Source organism: Microtus oregoni, unplaced genomic scaffold (genome assembly GCF_018167655.1).
Source record: "Microtus oregoni isolate MIOR12 unplaced genomic scaffold, Mior012 000020F_ref0000438, whole genome shotgun sequence".
Classification (NCBI taxonomy): Eukaryota; Metazoa; Chordata; class Mammalia; order Rodentia; family Cricetidae; genus Microtus; species Microtus oregoni.
The window spans coordinates 30,648,369-30,666,355 of NW_024543079.1; the positions used below are offsets into that span (position 1 = coordinate 30,648,369).

General features: G+C 45.1%; 1 protein-coding gene across 1 annotated transcript in view; it reads left to right on the top strand.

Moving 5' to 3' along the window:
- Jag1 (jagged canonical Notch ligand 1) overlaps positions 1-5,114 on the top strand; it is a 35,843-nt gene extending 30,729 nt beyond the window's left edge. The window contains exons 21-26 of the mRNA XM_041670671.1: positions 308-421; positions 960-1,069; positions 1,161-1,394; positions 1,606-1,737; positions 1,893-2,043; positions 2,861-5,114. Coding sequence (XP_041526605.1) covers positions 308-421; positions 960-1,069; positions 1,161-1,394; positions 1,606-1,737; positions 1,893-2,043; positions 2,861-3,318 — 1,199 coding nt within the window. The 3' untranslated portion in view covers positions 3,319-5,114. The remainder of the gene's footprint in view (positions 1-307; positions 422-959; positions 1,070-1,160; positions 1,395-1,605; positions 1,738-1,892; positions 2,044-2,860) is intronic.
- Positions 5,115-17,987: the final 12,873 nt, after the last annotated feature.

Sequence of the window (17,987 nt, forward strand, 5' to 3'; positions counted from 1 at the left end):
GAGTTAAACTTTTCACTCTGACCCATTTTCAGGGAGTGATTGTCAACCTTGCTGTAAAGTGTACTGTCAGAGGAGAGAGAACCTAAGGGAAATGCTGCCCCTCCCAAGGTTCTTGGCTTTAGATGTCAGGACAGTGATGGCCTTTGGGTGCCAGCGGCTAATAGAGGCTTCATGAATTATTAGTGATATGTTTGTTGTATACAACAAGCTTGGAAATTCACCGAGCTTGTACTTAAGGATTTGAATCCTTGTCGATGTTTGTGGAAAAAACTCTATTAAAGCCTAAACTTGAACCTATTTCTCCTAGATATCAATGAATGCCAGTCTTCCCCTTGTGCCTTCGGGGCCACCTGTGTGGATGAAATCAACGGCTACCAGTGCCTCTGCCCTCCAGGACATAGTGGTGCCAAATGCCATGAAGGTAGGTGTGCCGGTGTCTGGCTACCTGTGCATCTTCTAAGTGGAGTGGACATTGCAGCCACCATTTGACACTTCACCATAGGGAGGAAGGGAAAAGTAGAAGGGTAGCTATTGATTTCTGTTGCCACAAAATCACTGTGTTACAAAGTTCCTTAAATCCTCAAAACCCAGTGGCTTGTAGTATCTCTTTTCGTGGTATGTAGCGTGATGGGTGAGCAGAGTAACGATTCCAGGTCCAGTTCTGGCTGGCTGGTCATCAGCTGTCTTTGAGGCATGTACTTTTTATAACAGATGGCAGGCACATCGGGGGCTAGCTCAGCTGTGAAGGCTCCGTTATAGAGGGTCTCTCAGGTCATATCCCAAAGCAAGCAGTCAGTTGGGGTGGCCAGTGCACATGCCTGACATTGTAGGAGGAGCTGTCGCCACGTGGCAAAGGACCTGAGCGTAACTACATCTTAACAGGGAGGGGGTAAACAATTCAGAACCGTGCTCCAGTCGGTGGCAAAGGAAACTCCTCCTTAAGTGTCTCCACCCCTCAGTTTCAGGGAGATCTTGCATCACCATGGGAAGAGTGATGCTTGACGGGGCCAAATGGGATGATGACTGTAACACCTGCCAGTGTCTGAACGGCCGGGTCGCCTGCTCCAAGGTAGGGCGATGAACGTTTGCCGCACTTCCCCAGCGTTAATCACGGGTGGCTATTCCTGCTAAGCCACCAGCTCCTGTTTTCTCCTCCACAGGTCTGGTGTGGCCCTAGACCTTGCCGGCTTCACAAAGGGCACAGCGAATGCCCCAGTGGGCAGAGCTGCATTCCGGTCCTCGATGACCAGTGCTTCGTGCACCCCTGCACTGGTGTGGGCGAGTGTCGATCCTCCAGTCTCCAGCCAGTGAAGACCAAGTGCACGTCCGACTCCTATTACCAGGATAATTGTGCAAACATCACTTTCACTTTCAACAAAGAGATGATGTCTCCAGTACGTAACTTCTTTAATGAGAATGGGAGTGTGTCTGCTTGTTCCAGTGTAGTATGGCAAATGAGTGGGGTCATCTACTTCTCTGTAGCCAAAAGTTGTCTCTTAGAACAAAGTGAAGATTGAATCTAGCAGTTGATGAGACCGGGAACCTTTTTTTTTTTTTTCTTCCATTGTTTACATGTGTCTTAATGTTTGTATTTAATCATTGTAGGGTCTTACCACCGAGCACATTTGTAGTGAATTGAGGAATCTGAATATTCTAAAGAATGTTTCTGCTGAATATTCGATCTACATAGCCTGTGAGCCTTCCCTATCAGCAAACAATGAAATACATGTGGCCATTGTGAGTATAAGACCATTTCACTACTAACTATATGATTACAAGGGAGTTAAGTTGGGCAATATCAAACAGCAATTGCATTGAAAGCATTAGGTAGCCTTGCTGTTGTCTTATTTCAAATGATGACTACCATCTGTTAATTCATTTTTTTTTCCTAGTCTGCAGAAGACATCCGGGATGATGGGAACCCTATCAAGGAAATTACTGATAAAATAATAGAACTCGTTAGTAAACGTGAAGGAAACAGCTCCTTTTTTGCTGCTGTTGCCGAAGTCAGAGTTCAGAGGCGACCTATGAAAAACAGAACAGGTGGGTGCCCATTTGGAGTACATCCTTTCCTGGTGGCTGTGAAGTTGATGTGACCACACCATCCAGGAAAGCCGTCAGCTGGGAGTGATCTGACACCACCTCTTGCATCTTAGAAGCCCCTCTACTGAGAGAACTCAGATCAATCTACTTGCCTGAGATCACAAAACCTATATTGGTCTTGGCTGATGACCTGACCCTTCTAGCCCACTCGCATGCTGTGCGCACTATCTTGTTGGCAAGCTCCCATGAAGAAGAGGTGTGATCTAAATCCACTGCACAGCCCTGGGGCAGAGTGGTACCTGCCCTGATGCTGTACAAAGGCAGCTTTGGCATTTTTAGCCTAGCATAGCTTGTCCTGAGCGCTGAAAGGCACTCACTGGGTGAATGGCTGGATGGCATGTCAGAATATTCAAATTTAACCCTTTGATGCTCCCGAGCACTACCATTCTTCTGACTCTGGGGAATTTGCGTTGTTCATGCTTGCATTTGGGTTTCTGTTAATTCTGAAACAGCCCTGATCCTAAGCCACCAAAGTAGCCAGACTCCCTGGGACCAGAAACAATCCCTGTCATGTGGAGTTGGGAGAGATCATAGGAGTACTCCTCTATCTAGCTGGTGCCTCTGGAGACAAGTATCTTAAGGGGCCAGTTCTCAGCCAGAGCTTACCAAGCTGCGAAGTGACAAACTGTAGCAGCAGCTGTAAAAAGAGACTTGTCCCCACAGCGCCCCTCTTAGGGACTGAATACAGGAGAACCACCATTGGTATTCTGTTCCTGGGCTGAGAGTTCAATTAATTGGTCTTTGGCCTATCTTTCAGATTTCCTGGTTCCTCTGCTGAGCTCTGTCTTAACAGTGGCTTGGGTCTGTTGCTTGGTGACGGCCTTTTACTGGTGTGTTCGGAAGCGGCGGAAGCCCAACAGCCACACTCATTCTGCCTCCGAGGACAACACCACCAACAATGTGCGGGAGCAGCTGAACCAGATCAAAAACCCCATTGAGAAACACGGAGCCAACACAGTCCCCATTAAGGATTATGAGAACAAGAACTCCAAAATGTCAAAGATAAGGACACACAACTCCGAAGTGGAGGAGGACGACATGGATAAACACCAGCAGAAAGTCAGGTTTGCCAAACAGCCCGTGTACACGTTGGTAGACAGAGAGGATAAGGCCCCCAGCGGCACACCGACAAAACACCCGAACTGGACAAACAAACAGGACAACAGAGACTTGGAAAGTGCCCAGAGCTTGAACCGGATGGAGTACATCGTATAGCAGACAGTGGGGCTGCCACCGTATGTAGAGTCTGAGGACACCCTGGGGCTTGTAGTTTTCTCTAAACTGTTGTCGTATTCCAGTCTGAGGCTGTTGACTTAGAACGCTGTGTTAATTTAAGTTTCGACAAGCTGGCTTCCACTGGCACCGGTAGTTTTCTGTGGTTGGCTGGGCCATCGAGCGCAGCGCTCACAGCTATGCAAAAACAAGTGAATGTGCCTGGGTGTACATTCCCCTGCAGCCGACACGTCGGGGCTCCCGGGAGCTGCCCAGCCCTAGGCCAGGAGCTTCCACTTGTGCCAGCGGTCCTAATGGTGAGGCAGCCTTAGGATCATAGTTTTATTTATATTTATTGACTCTTGAGTTGTTTTTGTATATTGGTTTTATGATGACGTACAAGTAGTTCTGTATTTGAAAGTGCCTTTTGCAGCTCAGAACCACAGCAACTATCACAAATGACTTTATTATTTATTTTTTTTTATTGTATTTTTGTTGTTGGGGGAGGGGGGGCCTTTGATGTCAGCAGTTGCTGGTAAAAATGAAGAATTTAAAGAGGAAAAATGTGTCAAAAGTAGAATTTTTGTATAGCTATGTAAATAATTCTTTTTTTATTAATCACTGTGTATATTTGATTTATTAACTTAATAATCAAGAGCCTTAAAACATCATTCCTTTTTATTTATACGTAATGTGTTTAGAACTGAAGGTTTTGGATAGCGTTGTAAGCATATGAGTTTTTTTCTGGTGAACTTTTCTCATTCCATGTTGCCTGTAAGCCAGAATTAAGGTGTTTGGAAATAGTTTCTCTTGCAAGGATAAGATAGGCTTCTTCACCTGGGAGTACTAATGGAATTTTTTTTTTCTGACGTCAGGTGTTCCATCCCTTTCTTTATTGCATTGCTTTAAGGCATTTTAAGGATGACTGAGGCAGATTGAGAATTAGTCTAGAACAGGTCCTTTTTTTTTTTCCTTTGTTTTTTTTTTTTCTTTTTCCTGCTTTAGACTTGAAAAGCGACAGGCAGTCGATCTGCTCCGGAACAGTTTAAGGGAACAAACTGAGCTATGACTTACTGTAGCCAGAATGTGAGTGGTTGAATCCCATTAAAAACAATCAGATGAATTGTGTGACGGAAGCACAGCGGTCTTCCTTTGTAAATTCTGATTTCTTTTTCACCATTCGTATGTAATGCTGAACCACTTGTCGCTTTGATTTGGTTGTTGTTGTCTACTGCATTTAGGGAGTATTCTAATAAGCTAGATGAATACTTGAACCATAAAATGTCCAGTTAGATCACTGTTTAGATTTGCCATAGAGTACACTGCCTGCCTTAAGTGAGGAAATCAAAGTGCTATTACCAAGTTCAAGATCAAAAAGGCTTATGAAACAGAGTAATCTTGGTTCACCGTTGAGAGCGGCAAGATACTTTGTATTGTCCTATTAGTGTTATATGAACATAAAAATGCATCTTTGATGTGTTGTTCCTGGCAATAAATTTTGAAAAAAAGTAATATTTATTAAATTTTTTTGTATGAAAACACGGAACAGTGTGGCCTCTTCTGAGCTTCTGTAGTTCTTGCTGGCTTTTCCATCCCACCGTTTGGTGCTGGTCGTTCAGTTGGATGGAGCATCTGAAAAGGGGCCAGGGCGATGCACTTTTGAAGCCTTTCAAACAGCAAAGTTTATCTGGGTTCTCAAGAAGTCTTGGGGCTGCTGTGAGGGTGGGAGCTGTGGGGGCCCCCCGATTCCCTTGTTATCTGACAAGTGTGGATACTGCTTGAATAAATACCACTGGATTAATGGCTCGCAGTGTGGAGGTGAATTGTTTGGGAGCACGCACAGAGAATGCCCACTGGACTGGCAGCACCGACAGGGTTTTCAGCAGCTTGGGATTGGTGTCAGGGCGAAGAGGGAGACTTAATGCTCTCTCATTTCCCTCCTAGCTGTTTGGATTGGATGGCTAGTGTCACCTTGCTGTCATTACAGACCACAGCCTATGGCTTTCCGTGTAGGCCTATCCTACCCCTGGAGGTTTTCTTTGCCACACAGTGGCTAGTCCGATGTTAGGGCCCGTCTAGTGACCACCTTGACCCAGAGAATGAGTGTTGGGCCGCCTCACCATGCAGACCATGGGTGCTGGGTATCTGACTTCCTGAGAGCTTACAAGATCCAACTGCCCTCTATATATATCTGCAAAGGGCAAGAACTGTGGCTCCCAGTGGCTCCAGGGGCCTTGTGTTTTTCCCACACTGCGGGATTCAGGCAGCTGGCCTCTGGTTCCTCTTCGGCTAGGGATAAGTTGGGAAAGCTCATGGACACATTCCAGGAGCTATGCGGAGTCACTAGGAATTCCCTGCTTCCGGTTAGGAGGCCAAAGCTTACCTTTCTCAGAATGCTCCCTTGCACTCGGCATTTGGAGTTGTTCATGGCCCTTTGAACTTAATGGTCAAACACAAACGGGGTCAGCCAATGTTGAAGAGGCATGCTCTGTTTTGTCTCCAGGAAGTTTTTTTTTTTCTCTCTTTTAACCAGTCTAGGGATTATTCTCAGGTGGGCAACTCATTTAAGGGCTTTAAGTGTCCCCAAATCCGTGGGCATGAACAGAAACCATCAAAGGATTCAATGTCTCTAACAGCCCTAAGAGTGCCTAGCCATGTTTTGTTTGGGTACCTCGTTGAGGTGCTTCAGAAGGACCCAGATAGTGATGAGTTTAGATGTCCATGACATCTTACCTTGGTGGAGCCATACTTTGTCATTAATCTCTGCGGGTAGACAGCTGGTTTCTGCAAGGTGGGGTCAGAGGAGGAGAAGTAGGGACCCTAAAAACCAGGAGACAATCCTGTTAAGAAGCACCAGATTCAAATAGCATTCTGAAGTAATACCTTGTTCTGGTGGTTTGTAAACTTGGATTCTGCAGGACTCTAGAATTCCTTGGATAGCTGCCAAGTAGTTCTGTGCCAAGAAAAAAAAAATTAATGAGCTTCTGCAGTTCTTCATTCCAGGAGGGAAGTGATCTTGAGATTCATGGGTGTTGTCTTGACGAGCCTTTGGTCCCGACACTGAGTAGTGGGAGGGCATAGGTCAGACTCCTGTGGGCACGGCTCAGAGCCAGGATTGTGGAGAGAGAAGGAAGCGAAGGAGGCCCGGTTATGCTGGGGTCAGGGAGGAGAAAAGAGGACTCGGCTTCAGTCCTCCTGGAGATGTTCTCAGCCCTCCTGCAAGAAGCTTTGGGAGGGAAACATTTCGGGCTAGAATCCGAAAGTTAGAATACACCATGAGATGCCAGAAGGGAATTACCCTCAGGCTGATGGTTTTACCTGAGACGCTGTCCCCAGATTCTAGACAGCTGCGGAGGAGGAACACTTTTAACTAAATGCAAGTGAGTCTGCATGCCTCTCACTTTCTTCACTGCAGAAGCCCGGGCCCAGCCCAAGACTCCATAGGATCAGAACTCACCCAAGTAGGACCTCAGAGTCTACAATTTCAACAGGCTTTCCTCTGTCCCTTCCCCCTTTTGCTTGCACACAGTAAAGTTGGAGAACAGCTCCACTGAAGTACTAAAGTATATGCTCTTCATTAATTACAATGTTTTCCCTCCTTGTTAAATGGCATTAAATAGCCTGGAAGCCAGTTTGTTGCTAAATTACCACCTGACATCATTTTTAAGTAAAACGATTACACTGCCCCTTAAGCAAGCTGTGGGCTATGTGATTCATCTTTATTAGCTGATCTGAGGGGTCAGTGAGTCAAAGTTAACTTCTTTAGTAATATTTCTTTGGTAGAAAGGAGCCAAGGAAAGCAGATGTACGGTCCCCACCTTTTTAAATGGTATACCTGCTTGCCTCAAAGTGAACAAAGTAAGCTGCTAAATATCAGCTGCTTTTAAAGAAACAACAAAAAAACTGTCCTAGAGGCCCATCGGGGTTTGAACTTCAGCTGAATGCAGCTCCACCACTTCCGTTTTGACTGTGGGTTGCTTTCTTGCCTCCTCCACTGGGAATGAGAAACAGGAGTTCAGAGGTTCCCTGGGCTGGGAAGACATAAGCACATGGGTTATGGGAAGCCTTCTCCTGCTAATGTGTATTTATACTTTGTAAGCTCTGATTCATCCAAGCATTGGAACACAAATCTGCTTCCTGAGGTTCAGTTTTTAAATAGATAGTTTGCAAAAACAACAATTATTTTTCTTAACATTTTTTTCCCCTACTGCACAAGTAGCTAAACATCCTGGCTCAGGACTATGTCAGTCTCTAACAATGCCAACAAATGGCTCGGTTATCCAAGGTAGAATGAGGCCCCTGGAGGCAGGTCTTTGAGGTTCTTGTCCCAGAAGCCTTAAAAACAAAGTTTAGAAGTCATTAGGACAATCTTGTTGCATCACCTCAACTTTATGCAGTGTTTCTGGGTGTGCTAAAAGTACTGAATTTTTTCTTGGTGAGCAATTGTTTTTTTTTTTTTTTTTTTTTTTTTTTCCAGTGGTCGTGACATGGGCAAGCAAGGTTGGGGGTGGGTGCTCGCAGGACTGTGGCTGTGTGGTTGCCTGGTAAGGCAACCTAACAAGGGACCCAGCACCTGCATGGCATCCTCTGAGACCGTGTCAAAGGGTGTGGCTCCCTTGCTTTGGACACACAGTCTCTACCAGCACTACTTGCTCTTGCATGCCAGGTACAACCTTTCTGGCAGAGAGTGTGTTTCTTTCAAGTCCAAAGCAGCTTTTACAAGTCTCAAATTATGTATCATTATGCACGGGTCCAGTATTAACCTGTGATATGCAAGTCAGGGAAATTATCGTAGAGTAAAGGCTCTTAAATCCAGTAAGAAGCTTGAATGAAAGAAAGTCTGCCTGTAGCCTCCCCAGCCCATCCCTCTGAAAAGACCCACACTAGAGTGCGAAAGGTTGAATTCTTTATCCACAGAACAAAAACAGGTACCAGCAACATAGAAGTTGCAACTTTAAAATCGTATTGTCCTGGCAGGATGTGTGTGGCTCCTGGTGATTCCAGGGGAGGCCCAGGTTTGCAGCTGCTCTTCTAATGACTACTCAGGCATTGCCCCCTCTGTGATTAGCACAAGGCGCACGGGGTAGGGGGTGGGGGGTAACTTCTTTACTTCATCCTCCCAGAGACATGTGCAGTTAAAAAACCTCCACGACAGAGTCGCCGAATGCCAGTGTAAGCCATGATCCTCCTCATCAAAGGATCCCAGAGGGGCAAACTGAGGCCTCCAGAGGTTTGGGGGTTGTTCAGACAGCAACAGCCAGGGCTAGAATTTGGAGCCCCCTCCTTCCTGGACTGCTTGGTGTTGTGCTTCTTCTGGGAACTTAACCAGATTTATGCCAGGATCCAGCCTTGGCTGAGATCTCCATGAAGCAATGTGATTGGCGCTAAACCGAAAATAAATAAAAGCTCATGGAGGCTCCAGGGAGAATCCGCTGTGACATACCCTAACTACATTTACCTTGATGGTGGCATCTCCGAGTCAGGGAACCATAGGTGTTTTTTGAATCGTAGATGAAGTCCCAGCCCTTTGGGCTGTTGCTTTGTTCTTGGGAAGTTTCGGACTTCCTCTTTAGGTTCTGCTTCATAGAATTAGAAAATGAATTGCAGGAAAGGGGTACTGAGAGGAAACAGGCAGGTCTCCACAGATTTCACCCTTCCCTCGCTTGTGTGCACACGCAGTTCAGTTACATGTATATACATACACACTCATATGCATGCATGCGTATACATAGAACTTGATAGGCATTTTTAAAACTGGTGTCACTGCTGGGTCTGCCTGCCTCCCCGATGCAACCGTCCGGTTGGGGTGGCCTGGTAGTAGCCGCTGCACAATTACCGCTCATCCCATGTTCCCTAAGCATGCCTGCCTCGTTGGGAAGGCTCTTTCCTTCTGTATTATAGTAGAAAAGCCATCTGACCATTTAAAATTACTAAAATCCAGATTGAATGAACGAGCCAAAGGTAGCTATGTTTAGTGGGCCACCAGTTGCCATAGCTGGCTGCGACAGGCACATCTCCACCGCAGCTCTGCTTTCCCTCACTAAAATGTATCTCACTCCCTGCTTTCCTCCACTCAGGCTGAAGAATTAGAATCTCCCCCTTGAGTCATCTTTTACCCCTCTGTCCCTGTTTGTGATGTCACTGTGGTCAGACCATCCCTCTGCACCGGGTACCGATGAAGGAATGATTTGGATAAACTCTGTCCTGTGGAGAGAAATGAAACTACTCAAGTTCAAGTTAGAACATTCGAATCCTCCCAATGGGTTAGCTATGGCTTTGTGGTGCTGGAAGTGTATTCTAGAAAACTCAAAGGGCAAATGTGGATGGCCTACAGGTTTGAATAAAACTAAGGCAACATGCCCCTGGGGTAAGGAGAAGGGAGCTGGAAGGGGTGAGACAGGAGAGGGTCAGGTCTCATCACGCCTTTCTTTCTCCATCCGCACCCAACCATCTCCTGCTTCCTGTGTGTTCTCATTTGGACAACGCTGGCTGTAGTTCAGTTACCAGAGAGGTTCTAAGATATTTACTCCAGCGCTTCTGCTTCCACAGTGTCCTGGCTCGACATTTGACTGTTACTTTCACGCTCTTGGTGCGCAAGCCAGACTGTATGCTCAAAGGCAAGCGCTCTTGGGCCAGACTTCGTGGATTCCAGTAAGAGCTCGTCCATCCACATTTTGGGTTTTGTAATTTTTCTCCCACTAGGGCCTTGTTTTTGTGCTCTGGGTTTGGACCAACTTGGATATTTCCAGAATTCTTTGTAGGAAAAAGAAAATAGGCTGCTATTGGTTTTTAGCTGCCATGTGATAAGAGCCTGTTAAAGGATGAAGGTATTCAGTTAGATGAACACATATCAAAGAAGAGCTACAAGCTGCAGAGTTAGGGATGGCCTCCAAGGATCCCTGGCCCCTTGTTGTTGAACAAAGACTGTACAATAGTGATGGTTGTTCATAAATGTACCGTCTCACTTGGGTGGACATAAAGATGGAAATTTTCAAGGACACCCCATAGTCACAGAACCACAGTGATGGTTTTCGTTTTTACAAGAAAAATGTCTCTGGTCACCAAAGGAGAAGTCAGTGGACTCATCATGTGAGATATTTCAACACAGTGGCGGTCTCTCCGTTAATGAGGTGGGGAGGGGCTCAGAAAGGCTTCTAGAAGATCCCTGGCATAGCCAGCTGGATAATGGGCACCCTTCACCTGCTGCTGCAAGGATGAAGGTTATAATGCAGGGAAGGTCAGAGATGGACCTTTGCCTGGCTGCGTCTTCAGATGGGGATAAAATGCGACAAATATCCCAATTTCAGTGTTACACTGAGCAGAGGATCCAAGTGAAAGGTGTCAGAAATGATGAGGTAATTGATTTATGTGTTGTCAAGGCAGTAAATCCATGGCAATTTGTTATACAGCAATGGAAAGCTACAGCCCTCTTGCAAGGGGGATCGAACCAGGCTGTGTTCACATTCAGAAGCTCTGTTGGGTGGTGATTATACAAATGGTTGGCTTTTTCCTTGATCAATTCAGTGCCTGCTGCCAATGTCGCAGAAAGAAAAGCCCACTCAATTTTGTCTACTTCCCTTAGCCAAGAGGATAACTATATGCATGGGATAAAACTGGACTCTCTGAACATGGCGAACAATGAGGGCTGATGAGAAGCCAAGGACAATGGCACGGGGTTTTGATCCTATGTAATGTGCTGGCTTTGTGGGAGCCTAGCCAGTTTGGATGTTCACCTTCCTAGATATGGACGGAGGGGGGAGGACCTAGGACTTACCACAGGGCAGGGAACCCTGACTGCTCTTTGGACTGGAGAGGGAGGGGGAAAGGAGTGGGGGGAGGGGGAGAAGGGTGGGAGGAGGGGGAGAAGGGTGGGAGGAGGGGGAGGGAAATGGGAGGCTGGGAGGAGGTGGAAACTTGTTATTTTTTTTTTCTCCTTTTCTCAATAAAAAAAAAAAAAAGAAAGAAAAGCCCACTCAAGATGAGAACGAACTAACTACAGGACTGTAGGAAACAAACAAAAACAAGTGAACACAAGAAAGCCAAGTTGGGACCCTGTTAAATTCCACACAACAAAACAGTCTGCATGGACACATTGCTGACTATACAGCCTTTGACTACACAGCGCTCTCTTCTCCTTCCTCCCCTCTAAAGTCAGTGCCCAGCTGAGGTGCCTGGTTTTGGAGGACCTCAGACATGGCATTGGATCAGTTTCTTATTGCTATGAAAGGACCTGATGTTTGACCACTTTTAAGAGGTTTTCAGTAGACTGGGCATTTCAGAAATACTCTTTTTGTAATGGCTCCTCCCCTACAGAGCTTTTCCCAGCAATTATGTTCACTCCATGGCTGTCACATTGCATAGTGGCCTCTCCCTGCCTGGACTGAGAACAGACTAAATGTCAAACTTTCTCCTTCCTCCCCTGTCTGGCTCTCATGTGCTGGGCAGCTGGCTTAGGCAGACATGCTCAGCTGCTAGCAGAGCAGCCAGGGGTTCTTACAAATCCAGTGGGCATGCCTAAAATATTATAGGGATCTGGCATCAGACCTAACAAACATACAAAACAAGAGCCCACTTCATGTACAACCGAGGTTTGAGAGAACATTGGATTTGATAAGAAATGTCATCTTCAAGAGAAAGCATGCCGATTTGTTGCGGAAAGTCCCAAGATGGATGGAGCATGCTTTGAGTACTTTCCAACTAGAGATTCTTAGCTTCACAACAGAATTTATAACAGCAGATACACGCCTCAGCCCCCTACTCCTTTGCACAGAGTCCCTGGTCCCAGAAATCCCTTCTGATGACGAGCCACTAGAGAAAGCTTTTCCCTGTGTTTCTTGGGTATCTCCCATGGAGCAGAATAGCTTACCAGGGGAGCATTTTAAGGGGGAGTACGTAAATAAAGCCATGCTGCTGTTTCACAAGCTTCTGGCATCCTTGGAGGTTTTTTCCAGGCTCCTCCTTCTGGGATATGGACCAAGCGTCCGGCCCAAGTCCGATTTACCAACTCAGCCTTCCTCTGACAAGAACGGATGAGCTGGTCTGAGCCCTCCCAGGCACCCACAGAGGGTTTGGGGGAGAAAGCTCCGTGTTCTCACCAGACAGGCATGTGGAGGAGGAACTCAACAGGTCTTTGGAGTCACTAAGCCTAGCAAAATTTCCAGCCCACCCATCACCTGCCTCCTCTGGAGAAGGGGCTGCCAATCTGCACACTGCTTGGGGGCAGGTGGAGAAACGGTGTGAGACATTTAGCAGGAGGGCGGGCTGTGTGTGCTTGTGTCTGTGTGGCGTGGTGAGTGTGCTGAGCATGGTGCCGAGCAGGAACAGAAGAGCAGGCAAAAGGGCGTGGGAGACTGGGGACCCCTTTAGAGAAGCTCTTCTGCCCTACAGCAAGTCAAATCCCTGCTGCGGAGTTGCTTTCTCTTCCTCCCTTTTGAGTCTTCTGTGCTGAGGTGACCTCTCCCCGTGGAGGTCAGCACTCTGCTCACCCTGACACACTAGCCTTCTGGGGCTTGATCGCCTTAGAGCCCCAGGAAAAGAAGTCTCCAGCTACTTTCTGAGAGAAAAGCTGTAGTAAATCTCCTGCAGAAGCTGTTTTTTCTTTAAAGAAAACACACACACACACACACACTCCTTCTGGGAACTGCAGAAAACAACAAACGCAAACTGTACATCATCATAGAAGCCTCTCACAGCTACTTCGCCCTCTAATATAAATCAGGCTGGGTAATGAACGGGGGTTTTAAGAAATGTAACTGAACTTAAAATACAAGGTCAGTATCTCATCCTAGGTAATCCTTTGCAGGATGAGAAAGTCTCCTGATTTTCCCACAGGGTTATTTCACATGCGCTTTCTGAGCCAAAATATTTTAAAAGCATTCATTCTCCCGTTGCTCTGCCAAAAGCTAGCTTGAGATGCACATGCGTTTTTAGAGGGCCTATTAATGATATTAATGATCATGGATCAAAGGCAAACCCCAGAGGTTTATGTAGAAATTCCAGACAATTATTTAGGCACTTTGAAAACTCATCTTCCGAATGAGGGTAACAATATCTCAATGTGGAGAATGATGCACGGGGTCTAACACTCCGGAACGGGAAAGCTGCAGAAGGAAACACAACCCTTTGATTAAAATGCACAGCTATTATTGACACCTCGTCCCTAAAGACTTCCTACTCATTTGTCTGAAAGTGGGCGTACTTTAGATTTGAAGAAAGCCCTCTTTTAAGGGCTATTTTTCCCAGTCAACCCTGCCTGTCAACATCCAGGATTTACATAAGCACACATACCCCATTTTGAAAAAGTAGTTCTTAATATGACATCCCATGAGTCATTGCTTGAGGGGTTTTAAAAATACTAAAATATAGTCACGACCAATCCCAGAGGGTTAGAGACTGATCGACAAGCCACAGAGGTGATTCCAACTAGTGTCCACTGTAGGAAGCATTTCTAGACAGATAGACAAATTAACATAGGGGTGTGACATGCTTACTTTAGTACTTGAAGGACAATGGGTTTACACTTAAAATACTAGACAGTTTTGAAAGATGAGGAAACTGAAGACTGGAAGGTTAAGTGACTTATATCAAAACACACAGAAAACCTATTCATGGCAATGTAGCTCCTGGACCCAGGGTTTGCTGCTTGCAGTACTGTGCAGTGCCGTGCAGTGCCGTGCAGTGCCGTGCTGTTACGTTGTTCCAGCTCTCCAGTCCAGGTTCCAGCCCAGGGCAGGGAATCCTTTGTGTGGGCTTTGCCACCCAGTGCACCAAGACGACCAAAACACTAAGAAATGGGCTTCCCCATTGGGAGTCATCCTTCCCATTTCACACAAAGCTCTGACGTCATCTCTGAACGACACTGAAATGCTTTTGGAGGGACAGGAATAGGGCCACCAGGGAAATCTACTTACAAGTGACCACAGGCCCAAGGGATGGAAACATTGAGGTGATTAGAGAAAGAGCTGGCCCAGAACCTCAAGCAGTACTGAATAAAGAGCAGAAGCTCATGCGGCATGTAAAGGAGCTTACCTGGGGAAAGTCAGGGTTCTGGGGAAGGTGTCAAGACTATGAAAGCCCTTCCTAAGAGGGCCACAGAACTCACTTAGGAGCACAGTGGGAGCGGACTTAGACTGCTAAGACAGCCTAGAACCTTAAGGATCAATTTGATCTTAATGATTCTCACTCGGTTTTCTAAACCTAAATCTTTTGGGCTAGTGGTTCAAATGGTACCTTTAACTTAGCAAGATTTCCCGAACCCAAGAAACGTTCCTGGGAGGAAAGACATTCTTTCAGGCAGAACATAATTGAGAATAACATGTTCAGAAAAGGGTGCATTGGATATGCATTCTTTGAGCTTAATTCACTTGTTTTTGAACAGCATGTCTCTCTCTTACACACACACACACACACACACACACACACACACACACACACGCGCTTTCCTCACAGAGGCAGGACAAAGACTTGAGGTCAGTCAGTGTGGGCTCCGTAGTGAGTTTGAACTGTGGGATATATAGTGAGACGCCCCCCCCCCCCCCACTGCTCATCACACAAACACAAAGTAAGCAATCTGGATGACACAACACAAAACACACATATTTATTCATAAACAGGTACATTTTCAATACAAAATGGTTTTATTCGCTAGACATTCAGACTATTTAAGCTACTTAAATGAGAGGACCAGGGTTCTCCTGGAGATTTAGCAATGTCTAATTCTACACGGAAACTCATTCTGAGAATCTGTCAAATTACCACCTATTAGAACCCATCAGATGCTCTGGGGAGTCAAATGTGTGGTTTTACCAACTTTTGCTTCAGTAAACTAATTGCCAATCTCTGGTGAGAATGGTGATGGGAACACTTAATATAGTATGGCAATTCTTTGCTGCCAATGGAATTTACCTGAATGGGTCCAGATGATAAAGGAAGTCTCATCCATCTAAGGTCCCTGTTATGCTACATATTGACATACATTCACTCCCTGTCTCATTAAATATATATAGAAATCAAATTAGAGGGAATTCCGCAGATTTCTGAGGATTTAATTATACCCTGGAACAGCAAGGCTGATGTTGGCTTGCTGTTCCAGGGTATAAAATATGGCTACATTTCTGTACGGAGTGGTTACTTGAGTTAACTTCATTTTACAATGCTTAATTTATTTTGTATTGTGGAAAGCTTTAAGCTATTTAAGAGAAGCCAGTTTAATTTTGACTTATTTTTTTTTTAAACTTGCTCCAACATGTTTCAGTTCATCACTGTTTCAATACTGGGGAATGAACTCTCTTGTCTTGACAAACCAAATGCAGTGATTTCCTCATAAGAGAAAAGAAGAAATTAAAACAATTTCCATATTCCAGTCCCAGCATGCTGCACAGCGAGTTTTTTTGGCTCTTGAAAAGTTGCTTGTTATTCAGAGGACCATTCACTACCGTTTTGTGGAAGTATTACAGTAAGGTCTGCCAAGGAGCTTAAGGAAACACGAATGCCGCCACTGATCCTAGCCATTCTCTTGGGCATAGATAGTTCCTTCCCTATGTGTCTGCCCCAGTTGGGGCTCTTTCTGAAGCCAAAGGGCACTGATAGGCAGGATCTCTGCTGAAATCTAAATACAACAGCAAACATAAAACAATTATCCTGAGACCCCAGCATCATCTCCACAATACACTTTGAGAAGGTTCATCCAGAGATGAGCTACATTCTTCAGAAATCAGACTACAGAAGTTTTGTGTATTTTTCTTTCTTACTGATATCTTAGGGATCAAATCCAGAGAACTGCACATGCAAAGCGCCTTCTTCACCAACAGCCCATGAGTCTTATTTTTAAAGAATGAAATGCATTTCCATATTTCTTTAGCATGCAATAAGGGAACAAAACCATGTGGTTCTTACTCTGTTCTAGTGCCAAGTGACCTTTTACACTTAACATATCATACGCATATCTGGGTGAGTTTACCTCCAGTGGCAAAGAAAAAACAATTGTGCAAGAAAAACCTCAGATTATTCTCATACCTTTTCTCATCTGTTTGTTTTGAGACAGGGTCTCACTATGTAGCTCTGGCTATCTAGGAACTTACTATGTAAGCCAAGTTAGCCTTGAACTCACGAGATCTGCCTGCCTTTGCCTCCCGAGTGCTAGGACAGCCCCAGGCCCAGCCTCTCCCACAGGATTTTAAATGGGGGTGGAGGGAGAGGAAGAAAGAAAGAAAGAAAAAAAAAGACCTAACCAGTTCTCACTTATTAAATGTCATTTGAAAGAACATAGAGGTGGCTTAGCATCCCAGGTACTGAGAAAGTTCTTCAGTTATAATGATATCAGGAGAACTGGATGGATATCTCTTGTAAGTATCAGAATTACAGGGACCTGAATATAAATTTAATTTGGGTACCAAGGGGTTGAAGAACTTGTTTTTGACTATCAACACTGACAGGGTCTCAGAATTTCAAATGCCAAGTTATTACAATAGTTAAGAATATAAAAACTCATACCACTCCCAACAGTAGAAAATATTTAACATACCACCTGATGATTAACAAAACACTTGGGACTAATTTCCCCCTTTGTCCATATATTCAAAGAATTATAAAACCATTCAAGAAACAAGAGATGTAGAGGTGTTTCAGATACACCGAAGGAAAATGCTTAAAGGCAAAATCCTTAAAGGCATATCCTTAAACATATGCCACTTATGGGAGCCCAGAGCCATTCTCTGCTAATCCTGTTAAAATCCACTGTGCATGAAGACTGTGTGAAAGACCACATCTATGTACAAACCAAATGTACTATTTTTTCTCACTAGTCACAATAATCATTATTTCCTACAATAACAGACTTGAAAAACAAAACATTTCTTGAAAGCAAATCCTTCATTTAAGTACAATTAAGGACTGAGTCTGACCTTAACCATTAAACAAGTAAAACCCTGTTGATTCCAGGTCGGAATATCTTAGTTTTAGAGCCCATCATTCTGATAGGACTGGCTTTGACTTTAGGATCTTTCTGAGCGATCTGCTTCTTGGTGTATAATGGGGGCTACTCAGACTTCCATTGAGGATTCAATGGTTGGGAATTATCTCTCAAGAAAAAAAAGCTAGGCAGGAAAGGAAAGGAAAGGAAAGGAACAACAGCAAGTGGTTTCTGGTCCTTTGAGGCTGGGATGATCGGATGAAACTTCCAGGATGACAACTTAGGTTTCTTGTCTTTCTTGAGAGTAGGCTATACAACCAAAGAGAATATGTAAATGCCCTGTGAATTTTTCCAACATGGAACTGGAATGGGTTCTGATCTGTCCTTACTGTAGTTGGAATATTAGAGGTGTGAACAAGGACAGGGTCAGACCTGCGTCACACAGAACACACCTCTTCCATGTCTTCACGTAAGGCTGAGATGAATTACCTATACATTTCTGGCAACTACAGCTAACCAGCTCCCTAAGCGCTGTCTCCATCCTGCAGCAGAACCTGGGAATTAAGTGACGCACACAATCTAAATACTTCACAAGTCCGAGGGAGCACAGGGCTGTACGTGTCCACATGTGGCCCCAGTTGATGGAAGTTGCGGTGGCAAGGCTGGAGGAAATAATTCCTAGGGAATTGTCAGCTTTAGTGTTATTTCAAAATCATAGCTCCTCTCAGACTCCAAAACCTGCATTTCGCATAGAACCACAGCG